The sequence below is a fragment of the Chiloscyllium plagiosum genome, unplaced genomic scaffold (assembly GCF_037043375.1).
Source record: "Chiloscyllium plagiosum isolate Xiang-an unplaced genomic scaffold, Cpla_swu_hap1 HiC_scaffold_39, whole genome shotgun sequence".
In the NCBI taxonomy this organism is placed as follows: Eukaryota; Metazoa; Chordata; class Chondrichthyes; order Orectolobiformes; family Hemiscylliidae; genus Chiloscyllium; species Chiloscyllium plagiosum.
In genome coordinates, this window is record NW_028270177.1 from 37,543,152 (window position 1) to 37,566,895 (window position 23,744).

Here is a 23,744-nt window from a genome sequence, read left to right on the forward strand (position 1 = left end):
CTCTGGGTCTCTGTAATGGGCTCTGGGGTCTCTGTAACAGGCCCCTGCGTCTCTGTAACAGGCTCTGGGATTTCTGTAACAGGTTCTGGGTCTCTATAACGGGCTCTGGGGTCTCTGTAACAGAACTGGGGGTCTCTGTAACAGGCCCCGGGGTCTCCGTATTAGGCTCTGGGGTCTCTGTAATGGGCTCTGGGGTCTCTGTAAAAGGCTCTGGGGTCTCTGTAACGGGCTCTGGCGTCTCTGTAACAGGCCCCGGGGTCTCTGTAACAGTCCCCGGGGTCTCTGTAACAGGCCCCGGGGTCTCTGTAACGGGCTCTGGGGTCTCTGTAACAGTCCCCGGGGTCTCTGTAACAGGCCCCAGGGTCTCTGTAACAGGCTCCGCGGTCTCTGTAACAGGCCCCGGGGTCTCTGTAAAAGGCTCTGGGGTCTCTGTAACGGGCTCTGGCGTCTCTGTTACAGGCCCCGGGGTCTCTGTAACAGTCCCCGGGGTCTCTGTAACAGGCCCCGGGGTCTCTGTAAAAGGCTCTGGGGTCTCTGTAACGGGCTCTGGCGTCTCTGTAACAGGCCCCGGAGTCTCTGTAACAGTCCCCAGGGTCTCTGTAACAGGCTCCGCGGTCTCTGTAACAGGCTTTGGGTCTCTGTAATGGGCTCTGGGGTCTCTGTAACAGGCCCCGGGGTCTCTGTAACAGGCCCTGGGGTCTCTGTAATGGGCTCTGGGGTCTCTGTGACACGCTCTGGGATCTGTGTAACAGTCCCCGGGGTCTCTGTAATGGGCTCTGAGTCTCTGTAATGAGCCTCGGGGTCTCAGTTACAGACCTCCGTCGCTGCCACAATCACCATTGCTATGTCTGAGCTGTAGACATAGACCTGGGGATATGTGGGCTCCGTCCCTCCTGTTCCCCATCCGAGGCTCCTCCCGACACTGCCATTGGTCATCGATTGTTGGGATCCTCCACTATCTCTTTCACTTATGCTTCCATTCCTTCAGGCACCCAGGCCTAGGCGTGGACCCAGAGCCTCAGCTCAACCTGCAAGTCAGGCCATGGAAGTCAGTGGGAGAGGGAGTCACTTTAAAGGGAGCACAGGAACAGATGAACCTGGGAGTATTATATTCAGGTCTTTAAAAGGGCACAACAAGAGGAGCGCTAAAAAAAAAGTGTAAGGGATCCTGTACTGGTTGGGGGTCGGTGGGGTGGCAGGGGTGAGGTATGTGGGTTTTCTATTGGAAGCTGCTGCCACCAGGAAATTTTGGGATCGGGTGAACCTCTGTGAGCCACAGGATACTCCCATCAGGAATGCACCCCATTTACTTCACACTTGCATGGAAAATTGCCAGGTGCCCTAGGTGGTGCCCCAGTAATACCCCAGTGGTGCCCCAGGTGGTGCCTCAGGTATGGCCCAGATGATGTCCCAGGTGGTAAAAACAATGACTGCAGATGCTGGAAACCAGATTCTGGATCAGTGGTGCTGGAAGAGCACAGCAATTCAGGCAGCATCCGAGGAGCTTCGAAATCGACGTTTCGGGCAAAAGCCCTTCATCAGGATGTCCCAGGTGGCAGAGTGCTACCCTCTGCTGGTAAAATGGTGGTATTGTTCCCCTTTCAGTATGTGAAGGAAAAATTCAGTGGACATGTCCCTAGTCAGGGATCATTTTGTGATCTGAGATCAAGGAGATACTGACTTTATCCAGAGAAGGTGAGCTCCATGTGTTACGCAAAAGTCAGAGCTGAATCAGTATCCACTTGGTCCAAGTGACTTTACTAATTTTAGAGATACTGACATCGATGGCTGCAGGGTTGTTGGCACATTCCTGACTGAGACGGAGGGAAATTGGTGGGCGAGAGAGGATGGTGTAGGAGTTCCTTCTCATCAAGTACTCTGTGCCTGCCCCGAAGTGACATAGCCCACGATGTTTCACCCCACCCACACAGGGACCTGCCCACTTTACTGAGGGGATCCTGCTCCTTTTGCAGGTCATGTTAATTATTAATACTGAAGTCAGTTTGAAAAGATTAAATAGCCTGAAAATAACCTTCATGAGATCACCCTTGGCCTGTCCTTCTCCCTGTTCCTCTCTGAAAGCACCTTTGATATCTTTCCAAATGTAAAGCTAATGGAAATACCAGTTAACTTCCACAGCTCTGAGATTTCCAGTTACCTGAGATTACATGTTGTGTGATTTTAAATACATTTCATTCCTAACTGGAAAATGGACCTCTCGTTGTACTTTGTAAAAGTTACTACAAAATGAAGCAAATTGTTTGACTGTTGGTTAACTACTTTCAAGAAGTCTCTTAATTTTATTGTTAATCAACAAACCTTTCTCCAATGTAGATTTGCTGCAGTATTACTCTGACAAAGCTCTCATTTGATTGAAAAGTGATCTCTGTATTTTCTTATTGTAATTTATTACATTAATCATTTCAGTTTTTAAGAAGCTGACATTGCTCAGTGAGTGAAGGATGGTGACAAACGAGTTTGATTTGATCACCTTTTGTTTTCCAGCTGCTTGTGATTCCTTTAATTTCTTCCCAGGCTCCTCATATCATCTCCCTCACTCTATGTGACTGTCCAGATTTCTGCTGGTTACCTGAATACACTAAGGACTCTGTACACAGTGTCACTGGTTGCTTCCTGAGACTCTTATTCTGAGTCCTTTTCTCTCACTGACTGGTTGGTTCCTCCTCTGACTGAATACACTTTGCCCTCTTTCCACCATGATTTTCTGGCTCTGTGTTTTGAGAGTCTCTATATTCTTGTCTGCACCATGACTGAGTAATTTTGTGCTAATTGTTTCCAAGCTCGCACCCATTAGTTCGCTATTCAACCGTGAGACCATCCTGAACCTGCCCGGGGAGGGGGGAGGGGGGGGGCGATTCAATATCTTGGAAATGCAGATGCAGTCAATGTACGAAATGCAGCAACCAAATTATATGCAACAAGCTCCCACAAACAACAAATGAATAGTCAGATTTAGTGACATTGATTGAGAGATAAACGATGGCCCAAAATGCTGGGGAGAAATCTCTGCCTTTTTTTGAAATAGTTATGGGATCCTTTATGTTTGCATAAGGTGACAGGGGACACCTTGGCTTAATGTCATATCTGAAAAACAGTTTCGACCGTTCTCCAAGTCAGTTTGATTCATTGACACTAATAATAATAATGTGATTTATGTTAAGACTATAGAAATGTCAATCATGGTTCAGTGGTAGCATTCCTACCTTGGAGTTGATAAAATTGTGGGTCGCAGTCCCACTCCAGAAATGTCAGTGCAGTGCTGAGGGAATACTGCACTGTCAGAGATACTCTGACCATGAGACGTTATCCTGACCCCTCTCTTCCCTCTCAGATGATCGCATTAAGGTCCCAGTTCTGTTCTGGCCAATATTTTTAAAATATAGATTATGACTTAACTAAATCAATTTCGCATTGATTATTGCTGGAGCTTGCTGTGCACAAATTGGCATGAATTAGGTTATAGCTGTGGATTATTCGAGAAGCTGAACCTTATGGAGAGTGGAAGGCATTTCAGGATTACACTGGACAAGACATAACAAAGAAAATCTAAATCGAGTCATAAAGTCATAGTGATGTACAGTAAGGAAACAGTCCAATTCATTCATGCCGACCAGATATCCTAACCTAATCTATTCCCATTTGCCAGCACTTGGCCCATATCCCTCTAAACCCTTCCTATTCATGTACCCATCCAGACGCCTTTTAAATGTTATCATGTGGAGTATTGGACTGGGGTGGACAAAATTAAACACCAGGTTATAGTCCAGCAGTTTTATTTGATTGCACTAGCTTTTGAAGCGCTGCTCCTTCATCAGGTGTTTGTGGAGCAGGATCATAAGACACAGAACTTATAGCAAAAGATTACAATGATTCAGTGAAACATTGAACAAACGTAGATTACTGTTAAGTCTTTCATCTTTTAGAATGGGTTGCAGGTTTCGGTTCATTAATATGTAAGTCCCAGAACTTCTTTTAAGTCACATACTCAAGATGGCATAAAGTTTTATAAAAAACAGGGATATCTCATCTCAGACAACATATTAAAGGTGTGAGGTTAGAGTCTGTCTGTATCCCAATCTTGAGTCAGACTGGTTCTATTTCCAAAGTGGAATTTATAAAATATTACATGGACTGACTGCCTGCAGATTGGGCATTTTTTTGAGCAAAATAGAATGTACCTGCGAATATAAATACAATTTGCCCCATAGACTATGCTTGTGTGTGTGCGCAGTTACTCATGTGACTTGGCCAATGTTGTCTATCTCACACGCTGCAGGCAAGGATTCGCAGAGTCTTGGTATATTGGCGAGACCGATCAGACGTTACGACGATGGATGAATAGACACTGCACAACAATCACCAGGCAGGAGTGTTTCCTCCCAGTTGGGGAACACTTCAGCAGTCTGGGACATTCAGCCTCGGATCTTTAGGTGACCATCCTCCAAGGCGGACTTCGGAAGAGTGCCGAGTGGCCAAGCAGAGGCTGATAGCCAAGTTCGGTACCCATGGGGATGGCCTAAACCGGGACCTTAGGTTCATGTCACACTACAGGTGATCCCATTGCACTATACACACACAAGCACACATATACGCACACTCTTACATACTCACGCAGACCCCGTCTCAGACTCACACTGTCTCTCATACCCACGCATAAAGCCCCCACACTCACACCCACACACACACCCTCTCACAGGTTTATACACCATCATACACACACTTTACCAAGCTTGCGCACACACAACACGCACTCTCTCACGTGCATTCACACTCACTCACATGCACTCTCTCTCTCTCTCTCTCTTGCACGTGCACACACATATAAGTCTATGGAGTGAATTTGTATTTGCAGAATTATATTCGCAGATGCATACTATTTTGCTCAAAAAATGCACAATCTGCAGGCAGTCAGTCCATGTAATATTTTATAAATTCCACTTTGGAAATAGAACCGGTCTGACTCAAGATTGGGATATAGACAGACTCTAACCTCACACCTTTATGCATTGTCTGAGCTGAGATGTCACCTTTTTAAAAATAAAACCTTAACTCACCTTGAGAATATGATTTAAAAGAAGTTCTGGGATTTACATATTAATGAACTGAAAACTGCAACCTATTCTAAAAGATGTCAGACTTAATAACGATCTCGGTTTGTTCAACATATTGTTTTAGCTGCATGACACTGTAACCTTGCTATAAATTCTGTATCTTATGGTCCTGCTCCACAACCACCTGATGAAGGAGCAGTGCTCTGAAAGCTAGTGCTTCCAAATAAACCTGTTGGACTATAACCTGGTGTTGTGTGATTTTTAACTTTGATTAGAAATAGTTACGAAAATATGGGTGTAGGACTGCCACCTGGTGGTTTATCTAACACACTACAGACTGTAGTCCCTGGATAGAAAACATGTCTTGTGTTTCCAACATTTGTAACCAAGAATAAATCTAGTAGTTGCACTCACAAGTTGAGATTATTTCTGAAGCTGTTATACAGCAGTCTTTCAGCTCATACAAATAGTGCAATATGAGTTGTCAATTTCGTGGCACTTGGGATTTGGTGTGGAATGTTGAGTGATTTAATTTTACGGTAAAATCGTAGAGGGTTGGGAGACATGGTAGGAAGCCTGGTGGCAGGATTATTTTGTACAGGAGGTGGGGGCTGGGGGGGGGGGGGGGGTGAGTTTGTAAGGAGCTAGGGCGGCAGCTTATTGCGGATTGAACAGAAAGCTTGGGATAGGCCACTTTGGACTTGGGTTTGGCAATATCTGGGAATAAAGGAAGTTGGTGAACATTAGGGTCTATGATCTATCAACAGAGCACAGTGCAGGGTAGGGGTGTGTGAGTGTGGGGTGAGTATAGATTGAAAACGTGACCTGGAGTTGTTCTTCATCTCCTCCTGTGATTACTCACTTCTTTAGTCTTTCCTTCCTTTTTAGTTTTCAGCTTCAGTTCCACAACCATTTTAAAATGTTCATAGAACATAGAACATAGAACAGTACGGCACAGAACAGGCCCTTCGACCCTCGATGGTGTGCTGGCCTTTATCCTACTCTAAGATCAAACCAACCTACATACCTTTCATTTTACTATCAATCATGTATCTATCCAAGAGTCGCTTAAATATCCCGAATGTATCTGACTCTATGACCACTGCTAAAGAACCTATCTCTGACATCTCCCCTAAACCTTCCTCCAATCACCTTAAAATTATACCCCTTCATGATAAGACATTTCCGCCCTGGGAAAATGTCTCTGGCTATCCACTCTATCTATGTCTCTCATCATCTTGTACACATCTAACAAGTCACCCCTCATCCTTCTTCGCTCCAATGAGAACAGCCCTAGCTACCTCAACCTTTCTTCACAAGACATGCCCTCCAGTCCCGGCAGCATCTGGGTAAATCTCCTCTGCACCTTCTCTTGCCAGCGAGCATAATTCTATTCGTTTTAAAATAGTGATGGAAAAGGATAGACCAGATCTAAAAGTTGAAGTTCTAAATTGGAGAAAGGCCAATTTTAACGGTATTAGGCAAGAACCTTTGAAAGCTGATTGGAGGCAGATGTTCGCAGGTAAAGGGACGGCTGGAAAATGGAAAGCCTTCAGAAATGAGATAACAAGAATCCAGAGAAAGTATATTCCTGTCAGGGTTAAAGGGAAGGCTGGTAGGTTTAGGGAATGCTGGTTGACTAAAGAAATTGAGGGTTTGGTTAAGAAAAAGAAGGAAGCATATGTCAGGTATAGACAGGATCGATCGAGTGAATCCTTAGAAGAGTAAAAAGGCAGTAGGAGTATACTTAAGAGGGAAATCAGGAGGGCAAAAAAGGGACATGAGATAGCTCTGGCAAATAGAATTAAGGAGAATCCAAAGGGTCTTTACAAATATATTAAGGACAAAAGGGTAACTGGGGCGAGAATAGGGCCCCTCAAAGATCAGCAAGGCAGCCTTTGTGTGGAGCCACAGAAAATGGGGGAAGATACTAAATGAATATTTTCAATCAGTATTTACTGTGGAAAAGGATATGGAAGATATAGACTGTAGGGAAATAGATGGAGATATCTTGCAAAATGTCCAGATTACAAAGGAGGAAGTGCTGGATGTCTTGAAACGGTTAAAAGTGGATAAATCCCCAGGACCTGATCAGGTGTACCCGAGAACTCTGTGGGAAGTTAGAGAAGTGATTGCTGGGCCTCTTGCTGAGATATTTGTATCATCGATAGTCACAGATGAGGTGCCGGAAGACTGGAGGTTGGCAACCATGGTGCCACTGTTTAAGAAGGGCGGTAAAGACAAGCCAGGGAATTATAGACCGGTGAGCCTGACCTTGGTGGTGGGCAAGTTGTTGGAGGGAATCCTGAGGGACAGGATGTACATGTATTTAGAAAGGCAAGGACTGATTTGGGATATTCAACATGGCTTTGTACGTGGGAAATCAGGTCTCACAAACTTGATTGAGTTTTTTGAAGAGGTAACAAAGAAGATTGATGAGGGCAGAGCAGTAGATGTGATCTATATGGACTTCAGTAAGGCGTTCGACAAGGTTCCCCATGGGAGACTGATTAGCAAGGTTAGATTTCATGGAATACAGGGAGAACTAGCCATTTGGATACAGAACTGGCTCAAAGGTAGAAGACAGAGGGTGGTGGTGGACGGTTATTTTTCAGACTGGAGGCCTGTGACCAGTGAAGTGTCACAAGGATCGGTGCTGGGCCCTCTAATTTTTGTCATTTACATAAATGATTTGGATGCAAGCATAAGAGGTATAGTTAGTAAGTTTGCAGATGTCACCAAAATTGGAGGTGTAGTGGACAGCGAAGAGGGTTACCTCAGATTACAACAGGATCTGGACCAAATGATCCAATGCGCTGAGAAGTGGCAGATGGAGTTTAATTCAGATAAATGCGAGGTGCTGCATTTTGGGAAAGCAAATCTTAGCAGGACATATACACTTAATGGTAAGGTCCTAGAGAGTGTTGCTGAACAAAGAGACCCGGGAGTGCAGGTTCATAGCTCCTTGAAAGTGGAGTCGCAGGTAGATAGGATAGTGAAGAAGGCGTTTGGTATGCTTTCCTTTATTGGTCAGAGTATTGAGTACAGGAGTTGGGAGGTCATGTTGCGGCTGTACAGGACATTGGTTAGACCACTGTTGGAATATTGCGTGCGATTCTGGTCTCCTTCCTATCGGAAAGATGTTGTGAAACTTGAAAGGGTTCAGAAAAGATTTACAAGGATGTTGCCAGGGTTGGAGGATCTGAGCTAGTGTCCTTCCAATTAAACCTGTTGGACTATAACATGGTGTTGTGTGATTTTTAACTTTGTACACCCCAGTCCAACACCGGCATCTCCAAATCATGAGGGGCATGGATAGGATAAATAGACAAAGTCTTTTCCCTGGGGTCAGGGAGTCCAGAACTAGAGGGCATAGGTTTAGGGTGAGAGGGGAAAGATACAAATGTCAGTTATAAATTACACTTCTTTAATCCAAAGATTTTCCCCTTCAGAAATAAGTCTCAAATGAGAACTTCAACTTTAATAAATTACAATCTCAGTCAATGCTGAAGATGCCAAATTTACTTTCAGGAGTGCAGAGGCTGAACAGGCTGGGGCTGTTTTCCCTGGAGCATCGGAGGCTGGGGGGCAACCTTATAGAGGTTTACAAAATTATGAGGGGCATTCAAAGTTAAAAATCACACAACACCAGGTTATAGTCCAACAGGTTTAATTGGAAGGACACTAGCTTTCGGAGCGACGCTCCTTCATCAGGTGATTGTGGAGGGCTCGATCGTAACATAGAATTTATAGCAAAAATACGATCGAGCCCTCCACAATCACCTGATGAAGGAGCGTCGCTCCGAAAGCTAGTGTCCTTCCAATTAAACCAGTTGGACTATAACCTGGTGTTGTGTGATTTTTAACTTTGTACACCCCAGTCCAACACCGACATCTCCGAATCATGAGGGGCATGGATAGGATAAATAGACAAAGTCTTTTCCCTGGGGTCAGGGAATCCAGAACTAGAGGGCATAGGTTTAGGGTGAGAGGGGAAAGATATAAAAGAGACCTAAGGGGCAACATTTTCACACAGAGGGTGGTACGTGTATGGAATGAGCTGCCAGAGGAAGTGGTGGAGGTTGGTATAATTATAACATTTAAAAGACGTCTGAATGGGTATATGAATAGGAAGGGTTTAGAAGGATATGGGCTAAATGCTGGCAATTGGGCCTAGATTTATTTTGGATATCTGGTCAGCATCGACAAGTTGGACCAAGGAGTCTATTTCCGTTTTGCACATAAGAACAAGGAACAAGGAAAATTTACAGCCCAGTAACAGGCCCTTTGGCTCTCCAAACCTGAGCCGATCCAAATCCACTGTCTAAACCTATAGCCCAATTCCTAAGCATTTGTATCCCTCTGCTCCCTATCTACTCATGCATCTGTCCAGATGCACCTTAAATGAATCTACCATGCCTGCCTCTACCACCTCTGCTGACAACGCGTTCCAAATGCCCACCACCATCTGTGTGAAGTACTTGCAGATTGTATCCCCCTTAAACTTTTCAGCTCTCGCCTCAAAAGTATGACCTCTCGTTATTGAATCCTTCACCCTGGGAAAAAGCTTATCTCTATCCACCTTGTCTATACCCTTCGTGATTTTGTAAACCTCGATCAGGTCCCCTCTCAATCTCCTTTTTTCTAATGAAAACAATCCTAACCTACTCAACCTCTCTTCATAGCTAGCACCTTCCATACCAAGCAACATCCTCGTAAACCTTCTCTGCACCCTCTCCAAAGCGTCCACATCCTTTTGGTAACATGGTGACCAGAACTGTACACAGTATTCTAAATGCGGCCGAACCAATGTCTTGTACAATTTAAACATGACCTGCCAACTCTTATACTCAATACCCCATCTGATGAAGGCATATCTCAATGGCTCTATGTGATCATGTATGCAATTTTTTAAAAAAGTGCACCAGTTATCAGCCTTTGCAAATTCATTCAACTTTACATTTAATATGAAACATCACTTATACAATCTTTGTAATTTATACAAATGTCAGTTATAAATTACACTTCTTTAATCCAAAGATTTTCCCCTTCAGAAATAAGTCTCAAATGAGAACTTCAACTTTAATAAATTACAATCTCAGTCAATGCTGAAGATGCCAAATTTACTTTCAGGAGTGCAGTTTTACCAGATAAAGTAATAGTTATATGGAAAATATATGAACATTTTACAGTACAGTCACACAAGTGGCTTGGTGTCATGTTCTATAGTGTCTTAATAAATAAATAAAACCATACCTACAATTGGAAGTAAATCTTTGAGGCTGATAGATCAAAAACACCTCAACAGACAAATCACAGAAAGGATAGGACATCCGAAAAAGGACCAGCTATTTCGGGAGCAATGAACATTGTTGAGATAGAATAAGGAATACTTGACAAGAACAGTCTACATATAGGATCAGCCAATGAAAGAAATCTAGTGATTGGACAGACTAGCACAATGATAAATGGGCTGTTCTGCTGCCATATCTTTGCAGTTTTGACCCCTTTCCAAAGATCAGTAGTAATTCCAAGGTCAACCCTATTGAGCTGGCCAATGCTACTGAAGGGATTTGCTCATAGTTTCAACTTGTTTACGACAGGAATTGGGAGAACCTCGTGAAGCTTCGCCACCTCTTCACCAACCACAAGTTTTACCCACTCAGGTTGGAAATTTCCCTTAAATCCCACAAACGCCAGTTTATCTGAAACAAGAGAAACAGCTGTTAAAGTCTAAACTGTGTTGTTTCTGAGCAGCAGTTATCTACAGACAAAATAAGTGACATGCATTTATTCAGGTCTAAAACATCCCTCAGCAGGGCTGATCTCAACTATGCGAAAGGTTAAAATGTGTGATAGAAAATTGGTAGCTCATTAACAATTGGAGGTGGTGTGGTGGTGCACCAATTTTACACTCACAAAGTTATGAACTAGTCTACTGACTCAATGATTCACAATAAATCGTTTGAACTTTGAAAGTTTGGTCATTGCTCTGATTTTGAAAGATGCAGCAGTCACTTTAATTTACAGTGAGGGCCCTCAATGAACTGCGTCGTCAGTGACGGGAACCGACATTGACCAGGACACCACAGAGCAGTCCTGCTTTTCTGCAACATCATGGCCTGGAACATTGTGTCCACTTAAACAGGAAGAAGGAGACCTCGATTCAATGGGAAGATGGCAAGAGGCAGACAGAAGGAAGAGGGGATTGAGTGTTGGGGTTGGGAGGGGAGACAATTGGAGGTGGAGTGTAGAGTGGACAGAATAGCGACTGGCGGTTGACTGGACATGGGAGGGGAGAGGATGGGATAGGGAGCAGACTGTGTGCAGAATGGGGGAGATAATCAGGACATGGTGTGGGAGTGATATCAGGGGAGGCTGGGCAGGAGGCATGGCAAGTGGAGGTTGTTGTGGATGTGAAGAATTATGAAGAGTAGAGAAGGTTCTCCTACTAGTGCCAGTCAATTATCTACTGCCTATCTAATGCTCTCAGACTATTTTATATTCAGCATTCAGTGGTCCCTTTAAGAAGGAGCTTAGTACCAGTTAGAGCTGGCTCATGACCAGGGCTGAATATACAGGTCTCAACCAAGACAGGCAAGATTTCAAATGCCTTTACAGAAAGGGAGTGGGTCTCAATTCTGTTAAATTGCTTACTGCTGTGCTGTAACACAGGGGCAAAGAGGGTGAATTTTTAGCTATTTTCAGTGACTGGGCAAATCCAGGACAATGGGACTTGATATCAAAGTTAGGGATTGGCCAATTTGAAGTGAAAGCAGGAAGCCCTTCTCCTACACCGACAACCTGGAACTTGGAACGCTCTCCTCAGGAGCCAGTGGATAATGTGAATCAACTGACGGAGACAGCCTTCAGTGCCGGGGATTAGAGATAAAGAAGATTCAAGGGACCAGTGCAGGAATCCTCACATTAACTATGGAACTGAAACCCTGAGCATTGTGGATCTGATTGAGTAATATTTCCCAGTGTGAAAAGCAAGTTTAAAGAAAGGTTACACTGGGGCATCCATTCTGATGTATATAAAACCATTCCATGTCACTCGACAGTTTGGGGTTTATTCCTTTTTTTCTGCTGTGGAGACTAGAATATAGTAAAATAGAGGTCAGAAACCATCACCAGATGTCAGTCACTGCACATTAAAACACTACAGGACATTTTCAAAAGTTATAGCTAAACATTTCCTCTGAAAGGATATAGCAGATGTGGATGTGAAAGAATAAATTACATGCCCCACAATTCACTGACTGAGCAAATGAGGCCTCCTAGTGTCAAATTATAAGTATTGCAATTTTTCCAACATCTCGATTGAGCAAATCACCATCATTAACTATTCTGCAGCAGATGAGATCTTGAAAAGCAAATTGCGAAAAGGAAGGAATGGTCAGAATACCAGTTACTAGGAAGTTATTACATCAACAAGGGACCACTGAGCTTGACGGAGTGCGAGAAAGGTTCTGAAATTGGGAAGCTGTCGTGTCACAGTTCCTGGGACAAAGGCTGAGTTTCAGAAGTCCAACTCTATGGATCCTCTGGATTTTCCATTGCTATGGCAGGTGCTTCTGTTTCCGGAAATTTGGCCAGTTGGCCAGAGGGAGGGGTATCGGGTGAGCCACACCTTACGATTATGCAGTATGGTGGAGGCAGAGGAGGAGGGAGGCTGCAGGCTACATGCCACAGAGCTCAGATCTTCACCCTTGCAGGACTGACAGAAAGCCGTGGCTAGGGAATGAGTCTCTAAGGCAAATCCGGAGGATGCACCATCCTAAACCCCCCCCCCGCTACAAATGTGAGACTCACTTCTCATCTGAAATAAGGCAGAGCAGCATTCCTTCACTGGGTCACCTTGTCATACAATAAATGGAGGCACAACTAAACAGTTGAACTTGCTTTCCAAAGTGTCTTTCATATGAATTGTGAAGAGAATTAGGCCTTTTAAAAGCTGTAATTGTACCAGCCTCCACCACTTCCTCTGGCAGCTCATTCCATACATGCACCACCCTCTACATGAAAAGGTTGCCCCTTAGGTCCCTTTTAAGTCTTTCACCTCTCACCCTAAACCTATGTCCTCTAGCTCTGGACTCCCCTATCCATGTCCCTCACGATTTTATAAACCTCTAAGATCACCCCATAGCCTCTGACGCTCCAGGGAAAACAGCCCCAGTCTATTTAGGTTCATTGAATATTTTTAAGGCAGCGATGGATAGACTCGGGTTAGGTACGGAATTGAGGATTATCAGGGTAGATGGGAATGTGGAATTCAAAACAGAAACAGATCAGCCATGATGTCTTTGAATGTTGTTGGGTCGAATGACCTCAATTTACTCATATTCTGTACTCGGTTAATGATTTCTCAAACTTTGCCCAGCAACACCTGCTGGACGAAACCAAGAAAAATCGTTTCACTTTAAAACATAACGTCCAAGTAAACTGCTTCTAATGGGAACAATCTCTAAAAGACTGTGTAATCGATAACAAGCTCACAGCACAATATGTTTTTAAAAATCAGTAAGTACCCTTTAGTTTAACATTGGTGGCTCCAAGCTGGGTCAGAACTTTGTTCCAAGGTCTTTCTGAAATTATTTGTCCTTTAGATGTTATCAGAGTGATGGAGCTAGAATTAAACAGATCCCAGTATTGATCATTACAATAGCACAAATTGGATTATATCTACACATTTCTATAAATCAAAGGAATATATTGTAAGAACAATGCTTCGACAGATTGCTTATTCCCAAAAACAATGCACCAGGTTTCATTGAATAGATTACATTCAATTGAAATTAGCAGCACATGATAGCATTTCACACCTTGACAATGGAAGCACGCAATGGGAATTTGGAGAGGGATTATATTAGATTTAGATTAGATTAGATTACTTTACAGTGTGGAAACAGGCCCTTCGGCCCAACAAGTCCACACCGCCCCGCCGAAGCGCAACCCACCCATAACTCTACATTTACCCCTTACCTAACACTACGGGCAATTTAGCATGGCCCATTCACCTGACCTGCACATCTTTGGACTGTGGGAGGAAACCGGAGCACCCGGAGGAAACCCACGCAGACACGGGGAGAATGTGCAAACTCCACACAGTCAGTCGCCTGAGGCGGGAATTGAACCCAGGTCTCTGGCGCTGTGAGGCAGCAGTACTAACCACTGTGCCACCGACGTTTGACATTGGCTTCTGACATTTGAAGCCAATGGCTGGAAATTCTGATTGGAACTTTAACTTTGTGACAAATTCCAGGCAAAACTCTGACCACAATTTTAGAAAATCTGCCGTGGGATATTTTCCCTGCAAACAGTGAAGTGAACTGAGTCCCTGATCACCAACATATAAACATGGGCAAGTGACAGGCAGGGCTTATGCCTGAAACATTGACTCTCCTGCTCGTCGGATGCTGCCTGACTTGCTGTGCTTTTCCAGCATCACTCTCTTGACTCTGATCTTCAGCATCTGCAGTCCTCACTTTCTCATGCAAGTGACAGGCAGGAAAACAATACAGGTGATCTGTCAATAACAGAGACAGATCGTGCTGGAGAAACTCAGCAGGTCTGGCAGCAGCTACGGAAAGAGAGAAACAAAATTAAGAGTTCAGGACTGTGACTTTTCATCCTAAGTGGGAACAATTCAAAATGCAATAGGTTTGGGGTTACTAGGAGTCACCGTCTAAGGGGAAAGCCATTCAGGACTGACGTGAGGAAGAATTTCTTCACTCAGTGAGTTGTGAAGTTGTGGAAATCTCTCCCATGGGAAGCTGTTGGGGCCAGTTTGTTAGATATATTCAAGGGGGAAACTGAACATGGCCCTTGCAGCTAAAGGGATCAAGGGGGATGGAGAAAGAGGATACTGACACATGATACATGATCAGCCATGATCATACTGACTGGTGGTACAGGCTCCAAGGGCCTACTCCTGAACTTATTATCTGTGGTTTGAGCTAGGGGTAGATGGGCCAAGGACAAACAGGATCTAAGGAAAAGTGACGACTGCAGATGCTGGAGATCAGAGTCGAAAAGTGTGGCGCTGGAAAAACACAGCAGTTAAGGCAGCATTGGAGGCGAATCGATATTTCAGGCATAAGCCCTTCTCCTGAAACAGTCCATTTCCAATTCCCTTTCTCCGAGGGGGATGCCAGGAATTCTGGAAATGGTTTTACTCCATTTGAAAGTATCCAGGATGAGTCGGACCACCATGTTCCATCCCCAGTGATTTCTTCTAGATTGACCCTGGATCCATCGTTCGATCTGTCCTGTCTTCGACCTCATCGCAGAGTTCTTGATTAAAATCAGCTTAAAGTTAAAACCAGGGAGTAAGGCAGAGCTGTGTTAGTTATTTCCAAACAGCAGGACTACCTGTGCAGACTGCAGCCCAGCTTCCTGGTGAAGGGTAAACAGGAGAATGAGGCAACTCAGTGACTGAGAGCACTCCACAACCACACAACCTCTCCCTCTGGACTGAATCCAAATGATTCAATTCTCTCAGGATTAATCAACACTGACGTTTCATTCCTTCACCGAAGATGATGATGAAACAGTTTCAGTGACTCACTTGTTCTTCATGCTCGCCACGTAATTCTCGACATGGACTGGAATTCCTCGTAAGATTGCATTTCGGAAACTTCTGTTATCGACCACCTTTCCAGACTGTCCGTCTATCACAACGATCTGCATGCCGTCGTCAGCGTGGTAAAACTTCCTTCCATTAATCTGCCAAGAAGAGATTAAAAATGGCTGAAATGCTCAAAGCCAGCAGCCTCATCCGACACCGGACTCCTGGCTGCTTCATATAAATCTCAAGCAACTTGTGAATTTTCTGCAGGTGATTCTCTCCCTCTCCTGCCCTCCAACCCACTGTATCTGTGGCAGAAACGCAGGGGAGACGTCGGGGTATTTTTAACTTCCATGGCTGTGTGAAAAGCTAGCACCAACAAAAATCATCCTCTCGTATAACCCCCCTTGGATCAATTGGAAAATAAAGGGGAAAGGGCTAAGCAAGTGGCTGGGTCACCCTCACCTAGGATCGACAATCTAGGTGGCAGCTTGGAGTACTCAAAGTGCCAAAGAGACACCACCTCTGGGCTTCAGGTGGCATAAGGTTGTCAGAGGATATTCACAAACCATCCTTCACTGATACACAAGTGGTTCACAGTCATTGGGAGGCAGTAGCAGCAACTAAAAAGGAAATGATCTGATGCTGATAGCAGAGTGTGTGTAATGCAACAGTAAACAGTTGCATTGATGATTTCAAGTCTGACATCAGCAGTGTTTTGCTGAGTGAGAGAGGGCACATGGAGCACCACCTCGGGGAGCTGCTGTGACTTGACTGAATGGTGTGATGGGCAGGTTACAGTTCCACACACATTTTCAGTCAATGTTTTGATAGGTACCAAAAGAAATGAGATCCTACTAAATCCTGGCATCATCCCTAAGTTTGTGCCCATTCCCCCTTTTTTGCTCCCTGATCTCCAGGCCAGGATTTGTGGAAGTGCTGGTCTCCTTTCTCTGTCTGTGCGCACACCAGGCCCTGATGGGAGCTGGCCAGGCACCTTTACAGAAAGCTAGACTTTGAGGATGTTACTGAAGCTTCACGCATGAAGATTGTGCCCTTGTCCAGCAGGAGTGATTATTTTACCTCACAGACCTGGCACACAGCTTCTTCTGTGGGTTATATTAGGCCACTTTTGGAATATTGTGTGCAATTCTAGTCTCCCTCCTATAGGAAGGATGTTGTGAAACTTGAAGTTGCCAGGGTTGGAGGATTTGAGCTATAGGGAGAGGCTGAACAGGCTGGGGCTGTTTTCCCTGGAGCATCGGAGGCTGAGGGTGACCTTTTGAGGTTTATAAAATCATGAGGGGCATGGATAGGATAAATAGACAAGGTCTTTTCCCTGGGTTGGGGGAATCCAGAACTAGAGGGCATAGGTTTAAGGTGAGAGGGGACTGATATAAAAGGGACCTAAGGGGTAACTTTTTCACGCAGAGGGTGGTGTGTGTATGGAATGAGCTGCCAGAGGAAGTGGTGGAGTCTAGTACAATTACAACATTCAAAAGGCATCTGGATGGGTATGTGAATAGGAAGGGTTTAGAGGGAAATGTGCCAAGTGCTGGCAAATGGGACACGAATAGGTTGGGACATCTGGTCGGCAGGGATGAGTTGGACTGAAGGGTCTGCTTCCATGCTGTATATCTCTATGACTCTTTGTGGAACAGGAGATATCACACCTTGATGCTCCTGTGTGTATCCAGCCCAGGCAGCATTGACCCCCCTCCCCCCACTTTTCCCCAAAACCCACAAGTATTAACATCAAACTGAAAACTGCTGAAACTCACATCCACGTAGGCCAGGTCCTGTCTGATATGGAAGAACCTGGTTTGATAGGATTCAAGTTTGACCTCCAGGAAGTGATCATTGGTGGTCTGCATGAAAAGAAAAGAGGAACAGAAACTGTGTCAGTGTAATATTATTGGGCTTTCCAGACTGTCCAGGTTGGGACACTTCCAAATGCCGTCTCTTAACTTAAGTACTTGCTCAGTGAGCCCGAAGGAGTTGATCACAAGAGCGCTGTCACATGCCATTCCATCTCAGACCCACAAAGTGTCGTCTTCGCCAGAGTGCTGCCCTTTCCTCCCTCACTGTGCAGCCCTCAACCTCACCTCTACCACTTGCCCCTTATCTCCCTTCGACTTTGAATCCTCTACAAAACTCAAATTCAAACAATGGGAAAGAAGGAACAGGATGAATGACAGAGGGAGAGACAGAGAAATACAGAGGGAGGGAGAGAAAAGGAGGGAAAAAAATAAAGGGACAAGGAGGAAGAGAAACAGATAGAGGGAGACATGAACTGAGGCAGCAAGAGAGATGGAAAGGCAGGCAGAGGGAAGGAGAGAGAGAGAGAGAGCAAGGAACTATCAGAGTGAAAGGTGGAGGTTGGGAGACTCAGGAGAGAGATGGGGGAAGAGATGAAGCCACAGATTTGAAGACAAAATGAATATAACTACTCTCCATGCAGAAATCTCAAACTGTTCAAGGCTCTTACTATCAATTCCTTGCTGTCTAAACTGAGCAGGTAGTAAGGTGTGTTCAGTTGTGCCAGAAAGTAAAACCAAGCAGGGTGTGAAATGGCTATTTGACTCACTGCTGCACACTGACCACCTGGTGTAGCTATTTGGAATCAAGTCCCATCTTTGACGTGACTAAACCTAGCTGAGAGCTCATGTTTTCTTTGATCGTCTGATGTGCCTGGGCAGCAGGCTGAGATAACACAACCCGGGCAAGGACACAAGAGAGCCCTAACTCTTACCATTGAATGGGTTAGCTAATAAAACAGAACGCAGTGAATAACAAATTACCAGCTGTTCTGTAGGTATTCGCTGTGGCATTGGCACATCGACAGTTGGCATCTCACTGTATTTGGGGTAAGCTTTCATTGCACAGTCACTGATCCTGCTGGTCTTTGGAATGGAAGCTTTGATCTTTATTCTCTCACAGCCTGCTGAGGAACAGAAAGCAAATGCCTCCCGCTTTTTGTGGGCTTTCACTTTCAGGAACAGTAGTCTTTGAGGGGAAGGGGTTGGGGTGGAAGAGAGGGAAAGATAAATCAGTTACTTATAGCAAATGGAGTAGCTTCATGAATACAAGTTCATCTTGTAAATCAACAGAAGAAAGCACTAATATATTTCATCCCTAAAATAAAATTTACCGTACACATTTTGGCTTAACATTAAGAATGAAGATAGTGACTGCAGAATGAAGATTTCAGCCATTTACAATTAACCATTGCATTTCAGCATTGTGTGTCCTGCACTCAGTTGGAAATATTACATACAGTTTTTTTCTTATTCTTGATTGCAATATAAAGGCAACATTTTAAATATAGACGCAAAGAACACACCCAGTATCCTCATCGAAGAAATAGTAGCCCCTGCTTGGATGCCCACGATCCAGGTTATCCATCTGCTGTGTCCGCAGAAAATACCCAGTCTTGAATGTTCTTTTCGACAGGCGATTATGAATATCTGATATGATGTTAAATGTGCTGCCTTGAGGGTAGCAAAGTCCCACGCGGATCCAATCATTCCTAACATGGACAATAAATATCAGTGATGCAGTTACAAGCTCATTTATAGGTAATATACAAGTTATGCAAAGCAGCTGAACACTCAAATCCGAGGGTATCCTAATACACATTGAACAAATCAAGCTGATAGTTTGTTGACAGGCTTTCAGTTCCCTTAGTGCTTTCTACACTTGAATGCGATATGAGTCTCCACACCCAATAATGTGGGCCAGGGTTAGCTGGTGGTGCTAGCACATGTTGGACAGCGGTCTGCACACTATTCACTTCACAATTAACATCCTCATCACTGAGTCTAACAACATAGGGCAGCACAGTGGTTAGCACTGCTACCTCACGGTGCCAAGAATCCGGGTTTGGTTCCAGCCTCTGTCGCCTATCTGTGTAGAGTTTGCACATTTTCTTTGCATCTGTGTGGGTCTCCTCCCACAGGTGTGCAGGTTAGGGTGGATTGGCCATGCTGAATTGCCTATCGTGTCCAGGAATTTGACACTATAGGTGGGTTAGCCATGGTAATTGCAGGGTTACAGGGATGGGGTTGGGGTGTGGGTCTGGATGGGCTGCTCTTCGGAGGGTAAGTGTAAACACAATGGGCCAAATGTCCTGCTTTTACACTGTGGGGATTCTACGAACACAGCCAGCTATTGCACAATTGCTCCAATTGGGTAAAATTTAATTCATCATAGTGGGCTTTTGTTCTGTGAATACTTGATAATACTCAACTTGGTTTGAACAGGAGCATGCCAGGATACTGACTCTAAATGGCAGTGAGATAGCAAATACGCTGACAGTGCAGAGTTAACCGAGCTTAACTATTGAGGCATAACTGAACCCATGAAAGATGACTCACTGGTTGAAGTTGATGAGCCACAGGGTAACCTCTTGAGGTGCTGGACCATCCCAATGCACAGTGTACCCTTTCTGCAGCATAACGACAGGCTGGTATTGCTGGTAATGAGAATGTTTGCCCAGGGCACCCTTCAAATACAGTGGCTTATTGGAGTACTCATCCTTAATCATCTTCATCTTCAGGTTCGCTGGCCGCCTGGCCTGAATGTACACCTAAAGCAAAACAAAAGCTAATAGTTAGGCTAAGAAACTGCAGCATGGCTCCTTTAGTTGCTGCAATTTGATGCTTTGACCTGTTAGAGAGGAAAACACAAGCAAATCATTCGGTTCAAATCAAGCTGTCAGCGCTGGTGTCTCCTTCTCCCTACCGTCAGAACTCAGAGATTCCATCCAACGTGCAACTTGAGTTGCTGTTCTGTGCTGGCGATTACCAAGGTTCTCACAGCAACATAATCTCAGCAAATTAGCCCCAAAACCCATCTCTGATGTTAAAATACCCACATTAATATGGCCACTGGTGCAGAGTTTTACATTACAGAAACACTTTCCCAAATCTCAGGCTCGGAGGCCACAGTGAGCAATTTCTAAACCCTTCAGTTTTTTTGGCCCATTGTGGGTTGAGCTGGGAGCTGTAAATTATAAAATGTAGCCTCATAGCTTTCAAATTCATTCAAAATTGACGGAAATCAATGAAATAAAATCTGCCTTCCTGAAGGACAATTTACAACCAGTATATCATCATAAAAACATTAATGATTTTCCAGGTGTCAGTTATTTTATACAGATCATCCATTCTACTTAACCCACACGGGAGTATAGTACCTGATGTTCAGTGACAGCCTGAATTGTAACCAGCAGGACATTATCCAATTACAGCTCAATCACAATTTAAACCTTTTACTGTCAGGCACTAGTTGCACATCGAGAGGTAGAAAATGATATGAGAAAATGGGAAAAGCAGCTCATTGGGCTTGTTTCCAAGGCAGAATGTCACAGGAATGAGCTCTGCCGAACGGACATCAGCTGGCCTTCCTGTACAGTACAGTACAGTACTGGGGGCTGACCTGTTCCAGCTACCATCTTTTGGATTTGTCCTGACACACTGCTTGCCCTCTCAAGCTGCTATGAAGTCTGGTTTCTCCTGGTGTCCCAACTATTATTTATCTCACAACCAAAAGTGATCTCATTGTTGTTTGAGAGACCTTGCCGTGTACAAATCCGTTTCTTGTATCCATAAGTAAACTTCATGGGAACCTCCCTGGCTGAAGTATTTTGGAATTCCATGAGGAAGTGAAGCTGTTCATCATTCTGGTCACCTTGTAGAGACCAACCTTTCTCTCTCTTTCAGTCTTCAAGGTATCCCCTTACAATCTCTTCCTATGACCAGGTCTCTGGTGACTGATCTTAAAACAGCCTTCATTGGTTTGGCATCATGAGTTACATTCCTGAAAGGTGCTAAGAGCTTAACTCGAGCTCCTTCTAACAACATTAAGAAGGTGAAAAACAAAGAAAAGGATTTGGCTAAAACTCTGTTGTGCTGATGCCTGTCGTGGGCTGAGAGAGCATAGTTTTCCAATCCCTGCAGGTGGCGACATTTGGCAGAGTGAAAGTTTCACCCAATGGCATTAGATCCAGAATATTTACAATATTCTGCAGATTTCCCTGGAAACTGGAACTTAAAGTTCTCCAAGATTTCTCATTGTTCCAGCAGGATTCAGGAATGAATTCCGGAGAATGTCTATTCTAGTGTTCCATTTCTATCCAATGGAGCCACCTGGAAGTGGGTTAAAACCTTATGACCTGTGCTTCCTCCTCATTCAAACACCAATCTGTAGGCAGGGTCTAACGATCATTGGTGAACTTGCTGTTAATTCATAGAATCATAGAATGGAGCAGACCATTTAGTCCGTCATGTCCAATTTGGGTCTCTGTAACAACAACTTAGCTACTCCACTCCCTCTTCCTTTTCCTTCATCTTCTTCCTTCAGGTAATTATTTACTTCCCTTTGAAGTTAAGCCACGAATGAATCTTCCTCCATTGCACTCTCAGGTAATGCATCCCAGCTCCTAACCACACTAGATTTAAAACTTACCCTCAGGTCACCACTGATTCTTTCACTATCCATTTTAAAATCAGTGTCCCCCTGCTTCTTGCTGCCTTTAGGAACAGTTTCTCCCAACCTGCTCTGAATAACTTTGTTGTGATTTTGAAAAACCTCTATCAAATCTCATAGAGGAATAGAATGCCTACAGTGCAAATAGAGGCCATCAAATCTGCCCCAACCCTGCAAGGAGCAAGCTACGTAGACCCATCACTACTCCATTCAAGTATCCCCACCCGGGGTCTTTTTCCCTATGGTTAACCAGCTTAGCCTGCACATTCCTGGACACTATAGGCAATTTAGCATGGCCAATCCATCTAGCATGCACACCCTTGAAGTATGGGAGCTACCTTTGGAGCCCCTGGTAGAAACCCACACAGACATGGGGAGAACATGCAAACTCCTTATGGTCAGTCACCCGAAGCTGGAATTGAACCCAGGTCCCTGGCGCGATGGGGCAGCAGTGCTAACGACTGAGCCACCGTGCCACCCAAAGCAGGAGGGAGATGGAGCTCATTCAGTGAGCTCTGAAAGGAGGAGGCATAAATGGTTGGTGTTAAAAACCATGGCATAAGGGCTCCTGGCTCCTCAGAGTAGATGTTGAACCAAAGAGGAAATAACATCTCATATCACAATGAAAGATTAAATCTTGAGAAAAGGTGAGTATGAGATGAAGACTGAGGAGGAATAATTTACATTTTGTTTTCATTGCAGGAAGATCACCTGGAAACAGTGTCAGAATAAAACCAGTTATGAGTCATGGTTTTCTCATTTGTAGGATGTGGGCTTCACTGGCCGGGCCCAGCATTTATTGCCCATCCCTAGCTGTCCTTAAGAAGGTGGTGATGAGCTGCCTTCCTGAACCACTGCAGCCCACCTGCTGTGGGTTGACCCACAATGCTGTTATGGAGGGAATTCCATGATTTTTACCCAGCAACATTTATGGCCACAGTTACTTATTGTCACATATATCTAGAGAGATGTGGAGGTGTCAGTGTTGTACTGGGGTGGACAAAGTCAGAAGTCACACGACACCAGGTTGAAGTCTAACAGATTTGTTTAAAATCAGGACCTGACAAAGGAGTAGTGTTCCAAAAGCTTGTGATTTTAAATAAACCTGTTGGACTATAACCTGGTGTTGTGTGACTTTTGACTGTATCTAGAAAGATACATTGATAAATGTTCTGTCGCTAAAATACAGCACCATTTTGAATTACACAAAGAATAAAAAGAAATTACATAGAGTTCATCGTTGGTACAAGAGGGGCCTTCTAACACAGTTCCAGGGCTTCTGCAAGGTCTCTGCAAAATGTCCTGGGCCTGAAGGAGTCCCCACCTGTCAGGCCTCCTGTAGCCAAGAACGAATAACCTGCAGAGCACTGCCACAGACAATGACCACTGAGTCCCCAACTCCAAACCACCACTGACCACAGTGAAGCACTACTTTGGCTTCCCTCAAGGTGTCAGAAGACGAAGAAAAGAAAACAGATAAGCCAGGAGAGAAATAGAAGGATGCAGCTGGCCTGGAGCAGATGGGCTCAGGAGCCCAAACACTAGCGACCGTGCCATTGCCACCAGTCTGACAGAGGCTCACATCTCAGTTCGAGATCACCAATGAGTGGCGA

The 23,744-nt window shown here is 44.5% G+C and overlaps 2 protein-coding genes across 4 annotated transcripts in view; one reads left to right on the forward strand and one right to left on the reverse strand.

Moving 5' to 3' along the window:
• mesd (mesoderm development LRP chaperone) overlaps nucleotides 1–5,309 on the forward strand; it is a 59,310-nt gene extending 54,001 nt beyond the window's left edge. Inside the window, exon 3 of the mRNA XM_087981279.1 lies at nucleotides 4,298–5,309. Within this exon, the coding sequence (XP_087837405.1) occupies nucleotides 4,298–4,451 (154 nt within the window). The 3' untranslated portion in view covers nucleotides 4,452–5,309. The remainder of the gene's footprint in view (nucleotides 1–4,297) is intronic.
• A 4,708-nt stretch (nucleotides 5,310–10,017) lies between these two features.
• Nucleotides 10,018–23,744, reverse strand: part of cemip (cell migration inducing hyaluronidase 1) — a 239,455-nt gene continuing 225,728 nt past the window's right edge. For all 3 annotated transcript variants that reach the window (XM_087981291.1, XM_087981292.1, XM_087981290.1), the window contains exons 23-29: nucleotides 20,019–20,230; nucleotides 18,986–19,171; nucleotides 18,444–18,648; nucleotides 17,424–17,510; nucleotides 15,643–15,800; nucleotides 13,604–13,701; nucleotides 10,018–10,777 (exon numbers count right to left, since the gene is read on the reverse strand). In XM_087981291.1, the coding sequence (XP_087837417.1) occupies nucleotides 10,650–10,777; nucleotides 13,604–13,701; nucleotides 15,643–15,800; nucleotides 17,424–17,510; nucleotides 18,444–18,648; nucleotides 18,986–19,171; nucleotides 20,019–20,230 (1,074 nt within the window). In that variant the 3' untranslated portion in view covers nucleotides 10,018–10,649. The remainder of the gene's footprint in view (nucleotides 10,778–13,603; nucleotides 13,702–15,642; nucleotides 15,801–17,423; nucleotides 17,511–18,443; nucleotides 18,649–18,985; nucleotides 19,172–20,018; nucleotides 20,231–23,744) is intronic.